Below are 13,885 nucleotides of genomic sequence, written 5' to 3' on the forward strand. Positions count from 1 at the left end.
AACGCTAATTTGAAAGGAAACCTTCATTCCTATGTTTATTGCATCATTATTTACATTAGCTAAGATAAGGAAACAACCCAAGTGCCCCAAACGGATGAACAATCAAATGGGGTATATATACACAATGGAATACTACTCAGCAATAAAAAAAAAAAGATAAATTCATGCCATTTGCAGCAACATGGATGAAGCTGGGAGGATTTATTCTAAGTGAAATAAGTCAGAGGAAAAAGATAAATACCGAATGGTTTTACTTTTATCTAGAATATAGAGAAAATGTTACAAGGGGTCAGGAAAAAAGACAAAACTTGCAAACTGACCATAGATGTGAGGCATACAGCAGGGGAGAAGGCGTGGGGACAAAACAGGGGAAGGAAGAGCACAATGGGCTATAGTGATTGATCATGGGTGCTATGATGGTAGGAGAACTATGGGGACTATGCCTGTGGTGAGAAACCAATTACTGCATAAAAATGAACAATAATGTAAGAAAATAAATAAATTTAATTATAAAAAATATATAAGGACTTCTGGATAATAATAGGTTGTCAGAAAAGTCATGACACATTAAAACAGACAAAATACTTCGTGACTTTTCTGATAACCCAATATAAAGCATTTGTAGTAACAAATTATTAGAGAGCATGAAGTATTTGAAGTCAAATTATTAATGCAAATCTTAACATCTCTGTGATATTAGAAATGTGAAGAAACAAGTAAAAAACATAAAAGCCTATTCTAGAGGATTATTGGTGCTTTTATGGTAAGTTTGGTGTGGTAACATACATCTGAAGAGGTGTGAACCTATACCCTTAAATCATATACAGTGTTGTAAATCAGTATTACCTCAATAAAAGATACAATTAAAAATATAGCCCTGTAAAATCCTTCAACAGTAAAAACAAGCAAATTATCAAAGCAATAAATAAAGTACATGAAACCCAAAATTATAATACAGATCTAACCAAAATTTGATTATAGAAAGATTCTATTCGTTTGACCTACCACTCCAAATTTACCCTGTTAGTTCCAATAAAGAATCCAAATATTTAGCTTGGCTTAAAGCAGCAGAGTAGAAATAAGTTATTTCACATAACTAGAAACTTATGATGTCACCACATATTTAAAATCTGGTATGTTCTGAAACAGTTTTTTAGTTTACTAATCCATAGAAAAGTAAAAATGTTACTGAGTCTATTCCCCTTTTCTTAAGAGAGCTACCATGATCATAAAACAAAGAGAGTAAGCACCAAATTGCACATAAACAGAGCTTAAAATAGTGAAAAGGAAAAGAAAATTCTTAAGCTCATCCAGGAGAGCTCAAAACCATTACACATTATGCCAATTACCACAGTATAGTCATGTCAGCTGATTTCAATGCTCTTCAATCTATAGAGGATTCTGGATTTTGAACTTCCAAATTCATAAGATTAATTTACAGTTGAATTTTTATTTTCTACTTCTTATTAAGATTCATACTTTCAGTGGTCTAGCTAACAAAATACTGAGGTAGTGCTAATTGGCAATAAGGAAAATATTTAAAGTATTATAGATGTCTATATTTTTCTATTTATTGGCTTCCACATTGCCATATACATAAGACTAATATAGAATATATTTCCAGTTTTTCTATAATTAAATCTTAAAAATTAAGCAAACATGTAACTTACCTCATACTGACAGTCTGATGATGTATACATTTTTAGTAATGCTACATGGCTATCATTATCTGGCTGAGCAACATGGAGCTTCACAGAAATTTCTGTGTTAGATGGAACCCTGGGGAGATAACCTAAGTATCAGTTCTCAAAAACAAAATACTGTTAATGCATAACCTTAAGTCAATTTTCAGCACAATACATAATATTATAATATAGCGGACACCAGATGCCAAATACATTATTATGAATGGGTGCTTTTCCAGTCATATCACAGTTTCAATGCTCTCTCTAGGGCACAGAAGTTGGGATATAGGGTGGGAAGGGGTTCACATCTCAAACAAGTAAGGTTTAAATTCCATATCATTTAAATGATCATTTTTCTTGATATGTCTATATATTATCTTGTTACAATATCTTATGGGCAAAATACCACATAAAGGACATTTAGATTTTATTAAGAGATACTTTAATATTTTCACTAAGATTTAAATTTAAAATTAAGTAGAATATGTATTATTCAAAAACACCAACATTTAAGGTAAATTCTTTCATATACTTACTGTGCAATGGTTAGTGAATCTTCATAAGACCAGGGAATATGAAGTTTATAGATACTAGTTATTTCTTCTGTGAAAACAAACAAAATATGTATTATAAACCTTGTGTTAACCAAATGTTACATAAACTACTATAATACTTAATTACATAATTAGCCATTTCATAAAAAATAATTAGATGTTATATTACATAATATGAAATTATAGGGAATTATTAAATGATGTCTAATGAGAATTACAAGAAGATGTTAGAACATGTGGGAAGTACTGAGAACCTAGAAAAACATTAAACAGATAAAGGTGAATTATAACTATAACACAGCAAATTATATAGTAATTTTTTAAATGTTGATATTTAAACTGAAACAGACATAATGCTTACTGTTAAGAAAGGCTCTATGCTAAATCTGTTGGAAATATAAACATCTTTTCTATTATATATCTAATTTTATTTCAAATGAAAGAATAAATATTATACAAAATTCAAGTGAAGACCTATTAATTCTTCAGATGATAGTATTACTACAATTTTTCAGAAAATACACTTACCTTTGGCTCCTGAGCACTTGCTTACTACGTTGACTTTAAAAGCTTGATATATCTAATGATTTGACCACAAAAACAAAAAATGAAAGTTTATTTGTTTAACTAAACAGTAAAGTTATGTCAAATCCTCATTATAAAAAGGATAGTTACCTGTCCAAAGTTAAGAAGCTCTATATTATAGAACAGGCCACTTGAATTTAATATCACTTTCCTTGAAGATAATCCTATTGAAGTAAAAGCACTGAATTAGTTAGATTACCAAACAATAAAAAAATACCCATTGCTTAAACATTAAAGTAGGCCAACAGATTTTTTAACATTACAGAATAAAAAGAGTTTATAGGATTTTACTTCTCATATGGAGGAATAAAACCAAAAATCAGTAAATTCTTGGTAAGCCAAGTGATCTGTGGTGACATCACCAGTAATTAAACATAATGACATCATGTATCCTCTGATATGATATATTGCCAAGTGCACATCACTTCTGTGATAGTATCAAAAATGTATAAGCTCAACCTAATCATAAAAAAAGCATCAGACAAACCCAAATTGAGGAAGATCATACAAGATAATTGATGAGCGGTAATTTTCAAAGGTTCCAAAGTTACAAAACACAAGGAAAGGCAAAGGAACTATCAAAGTTATAGGAGACTAAAACATAACTACTAAGTGTAGGAAGAAGAACATGGTGGAAAAAATCAATGAAGACCAAAGGAAACCTATATTTTAGTTAATAGTGTGACACCAATGTTAATGCTAATTTTGACAACTGTATTGTTTTGTCAACATTGTAGAGAGATGATGAAGGACACAGAGAACTCAGTCACCTTTCTATAAGTTTAAGACTATTCCAAAATAAAATTTAAAAGACTATATAACATAGTCATACATACTTTATCGCAATAAAAAAATAGTAAAAAATATTTAGAGAAATTTTGAAACCTTCATAGGGCAGACAGCAATTCATACCTCATAATAAACCTTAGTAAAAAGGGACAATAATTGAGGGTGTGGAGCCCTTCCTGTACTGCCAACAGCAATGCAAAGTACGGAAAACATTATGGAGGGTTCTTAAAGAATCAAAAATAGATCTACCACATGATCTTCTATTTTCACTTCTAGAGAGCTATCCAAAGAAATGAAACACTAATTCTAAAAAATATATGTACCCCTAAGTTCATTAGAGCAATATTTACAATAGCCAAGATAAGTAAAGAACCTAAGTGCCCATTGGTAGATGACTGGGTTAAGATGGAATAAAATGGAACTCAGCTATTAAAAAGGGTGAAATCTCCTCATTTACAAGAACACGGGTGGAATTTGAAGATATTATGCTAAGTGAAATAAGTCACAGAGAGAAAGACAAATACTGGATAATTTCACTCACATGCGGACTATAAAAAAAGCAAGCAAGTAGACACAAATAAACCTTTGGATTCTGATAGCAGAACTGAGGTTACCAGAGGAAGAATGGGGTGGAAGCAAAGGGGGCAGGGGCTGTGCGGAGGATAACTAACACTTTGGTGGTGGCAACATATATGTGAATAAGTATGAACTTTTAAAAAACACAGACAACATTGTAAACCAGTGTTACCTCAATTTAAAAAAAAATGGAGATTCAAAAAATGAAACAGAAATCAACTCACAAGTTCAGATACTTAAAAAAATAAAATATAGGGCCTCCCCTGGTGGCGCAACGGTTGAGTGCTGGGTTGCGAGGCTGCCCGCAGCCTCTGCAGCGCCAGTTCGATCCCCGGCCACCAGCGAGGGTCCCACCAAAAAAAAAAAATTTTTAAAAATTTAAAAAATAAACAAAATATAAACAAATAAAAGGATCAATATTTAGCACAGTTTTTAATGAAAGCACAAACATTCCATTCCAAGCAAATATATGTGATTGTGGAGAAAATTTCTTTTAAAGTTCACTTGTCAGAAGATAACTATTGGCCCAGTTATCAAATAAAAATGAAAGCAATGAAGAGTATCATATGGTTATTCTAAGAACTATACTGTAGGGCCTCCCCGGTGGCGCAGCGGTTGAGCGCTGGGTTGCAAAGCTGCCCGCGGCCTCTGCGGCGCCAGTTCGATCCCCGGCTGCTCCCCGGCCACCGGAGGAGGGTCCCACATGGCGCGCAGACCTCTCCTGCCGCCCGCTGCTCCCCTCAGCAGCGTACTTCAGTCCTTCTGCCTGCTCTGCTCCCTGCTCTGGCTCTGGTGAATTCTCTCACCCTCCCGCGCTTCTGAATGTACCCAGTACTTGCATAAATAAATAAAAATAAATAAATCTTAAAAAAAAAAAGAAATATAATTACTTTAAAAAAAAAAGAACTATACTGTACTTGAAATGCACAACAATATTTAATGTTACAAGGCTCTGTACTAACTGGCAAGATAATCAGCATTGTTAAAAATAAAAGCAATTCTTAAGATTTCCAAAATCAAAGTACTTACCAAAGGAAAAAAGATGAGTAACAGGAAGCTGTATGGATCTTGTCTCTTTTTTAAAGAATTCACAATCTACAACAAACTGAAATATAAAAGATTGATTAATTAGGAAAAAATAGAATTCAATGCATAATAAATTATCTTCACTTGATGCTTGAATGGGGAATGAGAGTCTTCAACTATGGAGAAGATGTGAGCTATCACACCCTAACTCTGGTTTTGCTTAGATGGCAAGAATTCCTAAGAAAAGATGCTGAGAAAATTGGGTAAGCAAATTTAATTTAATAAATTATTAACAAATCACCTCTATAACAATAACAAAGCTTTCTTGTAGTTATTTTTAGATGTTTGTAGAAGAGAGTCATTAAAGGATAAACAAATTATTAAGAACCAACATTCACTCAAGAGTAGGGATTTAGCAAATATATCTTTGAATATTTTCACAGTTTAAATGAAAATGTTATTTTGTTACATATCGCACATTCATTAGATATCTATAATCTAACTAGACTGTAATTAGGCATTTGAAAACATGCTGTCATTCATCTACAGAAAACTAAAGTTATTTTTATAAGATTTTTCAGGCTAAATAATGATTATAGTACCAGAAAAAAATGTTTACTGTGTATGAAGCAAGAAAAATAAATGATATAATAAAAAAATTAAACTTAAAATGTGATATCTGCACTATTAAAATTTTTAAATGACATTTCTAATAGCATTTCTACAACAGTATGAGAAACTTTGCTCTCAGAATGTGCAATAAGATGACTTCATTAAAATAATCTCCAAATGCAACCAAATTACTTGATCTCTAGGAACTGAAGCAATTAATCTGATGCCTAATTGTAGCTAGCAAGCATTCTGCTATTACAGAAAGAAGAAAGAAGAAAGTCAGTAGGGTCTATACTAGACTTTTCCAGTAACTACACCCTAGATTGTGTTTGAAGCAACGCTGTTTGCCAATTTTGTGGATTTTTCATTGTTTTTACACAAGAAAGAATAGTGGATTGTAGTATACAATGAGGAAATAAAAGGGAAAACTTAAGGGCTTTGCTTTTACTTTTCTTCCATTATTTTCAAACATAATGGGAGCAAAAATCTACCACTCCAAAATATGCCTTTTTGACAAGAGGTTTATTTCATGGAAGGGGCTCTAAAGGTTTGGTGGAGTTTGCTTTAAAAAAAAACATTTACTTGTAAATATCTCTCTGTAAGGGTTTCCTCCTCACTCTACTGGGAAGAACTAGTCTCCTGAGCTCATTTGAATGGAGAAATCTACCTATACATGTTTTTCTGTGCCTTCCATGGTAAACTCCCAAACTGATCTTCCCTCCTCCCTCACTAGCAAACTCCTTTGTCTTAGCTAAACTATTGATACTTAAGATGGTGTCTGAAGACATGTGGCGAGTTATTTAGTTTTATTGGGTCTCTTCCCATATATACACGAGGTATCTATGTTATTATTAAACTTCTTTTTGACTTTTTCTCTTATCAAAATGTTTAATACCGGTTTAATCATTTGGCAGTCTAGGAGAAAAAATCAGTATACAGTACAATTTCCTTTTCATCGCAAAGCAAACAAAGAACACAGATATTTTCATTATAGCAAAAGCAGTTAAAGGAGTAGCGAAATCATTTATTGAACAAGATTACTCATTGTATTTTTACAAAGTATATTTGGGTGTGTCATTGCCATGGATAGGGAAGTAGCTTTAAATTACTTTGAACAGGCACTTTAAATTTATTGCTTGAAACATCTGGCTATGCCTTTTACAAAATACTCTTACCTGAGAAAGAAAAAGTTCAAGGGTCTGTCTCTGAGACCTCTAAGGCAAGTACATTTTGAATGAATTTAATTATGTCTTCTGTCATCAAAAAATAAAGGTAATGTCCAAATTTGCATTTTGAAAACTATACTGTCTATTGACTCAAAAATTTTAAAACATCTATGATGTTTTGATGGGCTATAACAGAAATGCAGAAATTATTAAAGGTCTAAGTTAACATCCCAGTGAAATGGAGTTTGCAACAGGAGAGTCAACAGCGTAATTTTCTGAAGAATAAGACATTTATGTATTTATATAGACTGCTAAGAATACCAGTTTGAGAAAGGTTCACCAATTTCTTGGAATAGCCACAGAAGGTCCTTCCAACTATGGGAAACATGTTAAATTCATTCAAAAACAACTTACCTGACAGAAAGACCCTTAAATAAAGCTTTTAGTATTAATGATGTTGAATTACCTCTCATTTGAGCAAAGAAAAACAAAACAATGAATCTACTTCTGAGACCTGATCTCTGAGATGACTCCAAACTACATCCCCTTTTCATTTTCCTTTTTTTTTCCTTCAAACTTTCCTAATAATTTTAGCCAAAAAAATCTCATCAATTCTCTCATTCAATAAACATATCTTGAGCATAGTGGTTGTTACTAAAGATTGAGGATGTAACGTAGAATAAAACCTATCTGGTCCTTACTCTCAAAGAATTTACAGTACAGTGATGGCAAAAGAGATATAAATTATAATTCAGGGTAATAAATTCCCTAACGAAGTTAAAAACAAAACTCTCCATTTTCACACATATTGCTGTAAATGGTAAAGGTTCACCTTTTTAATAGCTGAGTATTATTCTTAATCTTCCTAATCAACTCTTCTTTCTTTGGGCACTTAGGCTGTTTCCATAAGTTGGCTATTGTAAATAGGACTGCAATGAACATAGGAGTGCATAAATTCCCTCAAATTAGTGTTTTTGCATTCTCATATAGGTATCTAGGAGTGGAAATGGGTGTCATACGAAGATCTATTTTTATTTTGAGAAACCTCCATACTATTTTCCATAGGGTTGGACAAGTTCTACATTCCCAACAATGAGACAATTTTAATATCACCTCATAATAAAGTCTTTCTTGATAACATCAGAGAAATCTTCACACACACACCCTTTATACTTTGCATGTATATGCTATATTCTGATTGGTATTACATAATTTTGGGCACCTCTTTTATTCTCACTCTTTCCCCTGCTTCCTATATCTCTCTCCTTACCTAACTGCATATAGCTTTTTGAGAACAGAGTTTGTGTCTTCCTCATTTGTGGGCCTGCACCAATTCTTGGCAGAGTCTTGCATATAAAGTGTACTCAATGATTAATATATTTTGAAAGAATAATAAAGAAGAAGTAGTTCCCACTAGGAAAAAAAAGAGACTTGGGTTTATTCTGCTTAGTTCAAGTTAAGAGTAGATTATCCTAATTATTTAATGGTCTTAGGTAGATCACCAAAATGGCCATTGTTTTAGAAAATCCCTATGCTATGAAATTAATTAAAATTAACTTCAAAACATTATGATAAAGGGCCTCCCCGGTGGCGCAGAGGTTGAGCGCTGGGTTGCGAAGCTGCCCACGGCCTCTGTGGTGCCGGTTAGATCCCCGGCTGCTCCCCGGCCACCAGAGGAGGGTCCCACATGGCACGCAGACGTCTCCTGCCCCCTGCTGCTCCCCTCAGCAGTGTACTTCGGTCCTTCTGCCTGCTCTGCTCCCTGCTCTGGCTCTGGTGAATTCTCTCACCCTCCCGTGCTTCTGACTGTTCCCCGTACTTGTATAAACAAACAAACAAACAAACAAATAAATAAATCTTTAAAAAAAAAATCCTGTAAAAAAAAATTATGATAAAAACCTTAATACATCTGTTACCTTACTTCCATGAATAGATGGTACATAAACAACAAGATGAGATAAAGATGGGTAGTCTTGAAGTCTTAACGTCAGAGACTATAAAAAGATAAAAATAAAAGGTTGATTTTATTTCCAGGGTATACAGATCTTAACATATGTTAAAAGAAAGAAATTATAAACACTTATTTCTTAATAAGTTATTTTTAAAAAGCAGATTTCAAACTTCACATTCAGTATTTCATAAAATGTTCATGCATTTTTGGGTCAAGAGGTCTACTGAAAGTCAAATCCCTAACGTTAATATGAACTACAAAAATATTCCTTAATCTGTGACTTTTCTTGTAAAATAATACATTTAACACCAAATTTAATTATTTTACATAACTGTCTTTTTTTCTAATGTAGCAGTATTATTTCTACATTTATTTTGGTAGTACATCACAAAGAACACTCAATAATTGATGAAAGAGTTAACTTTGATGGAAGAGATGTAACTTAATCTCAAATGATTCTGATGTTGCACCAGCAGTAAAGAATAGCTGACTGATAATCTATATGAACATCATTCCTTGGATCTTATTCAGTAAACAACATGAAGACAAAATAGAACTAATAATGCATTTCCCCCAAATGAACATCTATTCTCATCTCAACTAAAAACTAGATGCTAGTGTGCATATTTTGAGGAACGAATTTAAGGAGAATCTGAAGTCTCTGAAAAGCTAAGCTACCAGATAAAGTTTTTAAATCCAGTTTTTTCCTGAAAATACATTTTGTAACAATTTGTATGCATTAAAAAATTTCTGCAGATATTTAAGTTTCTCCATTCTTTTTCAGAAGTACTCATGCAGGCAAGTAGGACAGAGAATGTATTGAAGCTACAAAACTGTCAATAAGTGGCCCTCTACAAATTGGCCAGATTCACCTGGCAGTGCTTGTTAAACATAAATTCCTGGGCTTTATTTCAACTTAAACAACAAAGTCTCTGCGACTTTGGTAAAGGGCCTTAAAATGGTCATACAAACATAGTTATAGGCAACTGAGACCAAACAGACTAGACAGAATGAAAGGTAAAGTAATCCAAAAGAACAACATATACTCTGTCGCTTTCTATGCTAATAGCTTTTGTTATTATCCTCTTGTAAAAAGACAAACTTACCTACGAGTTGCTTAATGACATCACAAGCAACTATTAAACAAATCCCATGGAACACTAGACAAAGTACAGAGTTGCCTAAGTGCTTAACCATAAAGTGATGGTGAAATTGATCTAGAAAATTACTTTGGGTCTCCTTGAGATGCTCATTTCCGTAGTGTAGGTCTCTCCCAAAATGAATTCTGAAGTACTACCTAGCGTGTATTTGAAGACACACCATTCCAAATATACCCTCAAATTGAATTTAAAAATTTTATCTAGGGCTTCCTCAGAGGCGCAGCGTGTTGAGTGCTGCGCGTGAAGCTGTCTGCAGCCTCTGCAGCATGAGTTCAATCCCTGGCCAGTCAAGGGGAAACCCCATGGTGTTGTAGCTCTCTCCTGCCTAGCCTGCTGCTCCCCTCAGCACTGTCTTCAGTCAGTCTGCCTGTTCTGCTCCCTGCTCTCTCTGGTGAATTCTCTCACCCTCCCGTACCTCTGACCTATACCTCAGTTCTTGTATAAATAAATAAATCTAAAATTAATTAATTAATCAAAAATTTTATCTAGCTCTTAGCATGATGCTGTAATATACAAACATAATTTTATTTAGAGACTTATTAACGTAATTTTTACCTCTGAAAGTTAAAAAAAAATTGCATGTTGTTCTCCATTAAATATACTTCTAGAAAAAATTCTAAAATGTTAGCAAATGTCAAGTTTCTTTAGTACCTAGATGAAAAAAACATTCTAAAATGTCTATAGATTCAAGATTTTTTACCCCCAAATATTAAAATTTTAAAGCCATGATTTACCTTAATTGTTGGCAGAAGTTCAGCTTTCCATGATAAATCAACCCCTTGCCGGCTTTGAAATAAATGTGAAAATATAATTAAAGGACAAATACATTAAAATATTGTAACTATATGTAAGCTTAAGAGGAAAGAGAAACTAGAGATCTATCAGAAAGAGTTCTAATGAAATGAAATCTAGTAAGTTTATTTCACCATATTCCACTCACATTAGTTCCCTGTAGGAACAAAAAGACTGCTTTTCCTAACTACCATTTCAACGATTGCACATATTAATGACATTAATTTCCATTTTTAAACCAATACTATAATTTACTATAGTAGCAAAATGAGTTTAAGAATATATGAAGATATTCTAAAAGTATAATTTGTGAATACTGTGTATGTTGGTTCAAAGACTTACCACATAGAAGTGCTGTTTATGCAGCCAAAAATCCAACTATTTGTATCCTGGTAATAACACAAAACAAAATATGCTAAAAATTACAGAACATATAAAAAATCAGTATTGTCAACATTTTACTGTTATATAATAGGTTCAATTAAACACAATGAAAATATAAAATAGCAACTTGTTATTTAGAAATGTAGCCAAGATGTTTTATAAAGTCAAATATGTTAGGGTAGGAGAAAACGTCTATTATCGACATTGGTAAGTAAGCAGATAACAGAGAGTAGCAACAAGAAAAATAGTGACCTGATGAGTATTCCTCCATAGCATAATGTTTAAACAATATTAATTTTTGAACCAACACTTTTAGTGTTTGGGAATATTCATTCTTTTAATTAGGTAGTTACATAGTAAGCAGCCACATTTTATAAAATGAGTGCACTGAACTAGAGGTTGACATTTATTAAAAACAAACTCAGAGCCAAGTAATTAAAGTTAATAATCTAAGATAGGCTTTTTAGTTTATCATTCGTCCTCATTTGATTATCAGGCAAATAACATACATGCAATGGACTCTGTGTCTGGGTTGAAAAACAATTCCAATGGAATGGCTCAAGGCTGAAGCTAGTTATTACTTTTATCAGCTCAGCATGAAAATGCTGCCAAGATGATTGTGATACTTGAACACTATTATGTATTTAGCTTCAATCATTTAAGAGCAGTATGACCTAAGATCTTCATTCCAACTTTTAAGAACAATGTTCCAAGATTTGATGATGTAACCATGGACATCCTAACAGAAGGTACAAGAATGAGAAACACTGCTCTGCTGGTTACATAATTGTTTCCTTTGTATAAAGATGACAATAAAAAAGATCAATCCTTCCATTCAACAAATATTTATAAAGTACATTCCAGAGTCAAGGAATTATGCTAAATCCTCAAGAAAAAATGATGACTCAGGTAGACACAATTTCTACCCTCATAGAGCTTATGTTAAATGGTCAAGAGATACTTTTCAAGAATATAAAAAAGAAAGCTGTAAATAAACAAACAAAAAATAATGTGGTATTTTTCTGCTTTCAACTGCTAGCAAATACTTGTGTGGCATCTGTATAGTATCCTTTCAAGGTACAATCCACTTGTTTTTTTTTAAAGATTGATTGATTGATTGATTGATTGATACATACATACAAGCACTGGGTACAGTCAGAAGCGCGGGAGGGTGAGAGAATTCACCAGAGCCAGAGCAGGGAGCAGAGCAAGCAGAAGCACCAAAGTACACTGCTGAGGGGAGCAGCAGGCGGCAGGAGAGGTCTGCGCGCCATGTGGGATCCTCCTCTGATGGCCAGGGAGCAGCCGGGGATCGAACTGGCGCTGCAGAGGCTGCGGGCAGCTTCGCAACCCAGGGCTCAACTGCTGAGCCACCGGGGAGGCCCTACAATCCACTTTTGAAGTTGTTTTTTATATTTACTGAAAGGAGTCCATTTTCAAAGGTAGTCCTTATTATGTAAATTGTCAATATTGCATCCTACTTACTTAAATCAGTGCATAGGAAATTCTCATTCATCAATGGATTAAATAAAGTATCATTCAGCCCACCGTAAAATACCATGTTGATACAACCTAGTTTAGTGTCAAGAAAACAATTTCAGCCATCTACATCTATATCTCAACTAATTATAAAAGTTATATTGAGAATCTTTGAAAAAGTCACTCTACATTCTGAAGAAAAGAAAATACATCTTGTAAATCTTAAAAACAAAACTGTCTACAGTAAAAAATGATGCTGTCAGTGGCTGTTAAAATTACCAGGTGAAAGAGTCATTAGGAACTTTCTAATGGGTGGATCATGCTGATACATCATTACTGCTCACTAGCAAATCTTTATGTCACTAAAATTGGGATAACCAGATATTATATACCTCTTCATGTGATAAGTACTTAACTCTATTATAAAACAATCTTACCAAAAAAAATCAATCAACTAAATTTATAAAGTCAAGGTTTTTAGTCTAACTACTGGTTTGTAGAAAACATAAACGACAAAAACATATTAAAAGATATCACAAGAATACAATCAGCTAAACCCAGAATGTGGAAAATTCTATAAAATGTATTTACTTTCTTGAACATAAGGCCTGGAGGAGAAATTTAAGATCCAGAATCAAAAGCAATATACAGACTTTGTTTGGATTCTGATTCAAATAGACCAACTTAAAATTTAGTTGAACACAAGGAAACTGAACAGAGACAGAATATCACATAATGCTCAGGAATTAATATTAACTTTGCTGGATGAAATGGTATCAAGGTAATATGCAAAATTTTTATCTGTAAAAAAAATTAAAGTATTTATGGATGAAATGTAAAATGCCTGGAATTTACCTTTAAAATGCTTTCTAAGGGCCTCCCTGGTGGCAGAAGGGGTTAAGCTCAGCACTACAAAGCAATCTGCAGCCTCTACAACGTGAGTTCAATCTCCGGCCAGGGAGCTACCCACATGGTGCAGCAGACCTCTCCTGACTCGCCTGCTGCTCCCCTCAGCAGTGTATTTCATTCAGTCCACCTGTCCTGTTTCCCTTTCTGTCTCTGGTGAATCCTCTTACCCCGCAGTTGTTGTATGTATGTATGTATGTATGTATGTATGTATGTATGT

The 13,885-nt window shown here is 33.4% G+C and overlaps 1 protein-coding gene across 2 annotated transcripts in view; it reads right to left on the minus strand.

The window, feature by feature from the left end:
* Positions 1 to 13,885, minus strand: part of PGAP1 (post-GPI attachment to proteins inositol deacylase 1) — a 71,790-nt gene that overhangs the window by 29,725 nt on the left and 28,180 nt on the right. For both annotated transcript variants that reach the window (XM_037523752.2, XM_037523754.2), the window contains 8 exons: positions 11,239 to 11,285; positions 10,839 to 10,890; positions 8,910 to 8,987; positions 5,219 to 5,294; positions 2,915 to 2,988; positions 2,768 to 2,819; positions 2,222 to 2,288; positions 1,671 to 1,779 (listed from right to left, as the gene is read on the minus strand). In XM_037523752.2, coding sequence (XP_037379649.1) covers positions 1,671 to 1,779; positions 2,222 to 2,288; positions 2,768 to 2,819; positions 2,915 to 2,988; positions 5,219 to 5,294; positions 8,910 to 8,987; positions 10,839 to 10,890; positions 11,239 to 11,285 — 555 coding nt within the window. The remainder of the gene's footprint in view (positions 1 to 1,670; positions 1,780 to 2,221; positions 2,289 to 2,767; positions 2,820 to 2,914; positions 2,989 to 5,218; positions 5,295 to 8,909; positions 8,988 to 10,838; positions 10,891 to 11,238; positions 11,286 to 13,885) is intronic.

Source organism: Talpa occidentalis, unplaced genomic scaffold, assembly GCF_014898055.3.
Source record: "Talpa occidentalis isolate TD23 unplaced genomic scaffold, MPIMG_talOcc4v2.1 talOcc4.3, whole genome shotgun sequence".
In the NCBI taxonomy this organism is placed as follows: Eukaryota; Metazoa; Chordata; class Mammalia; order Eulipotyphla; family Talpidae; genus Talpa; species Talpa occidentalis.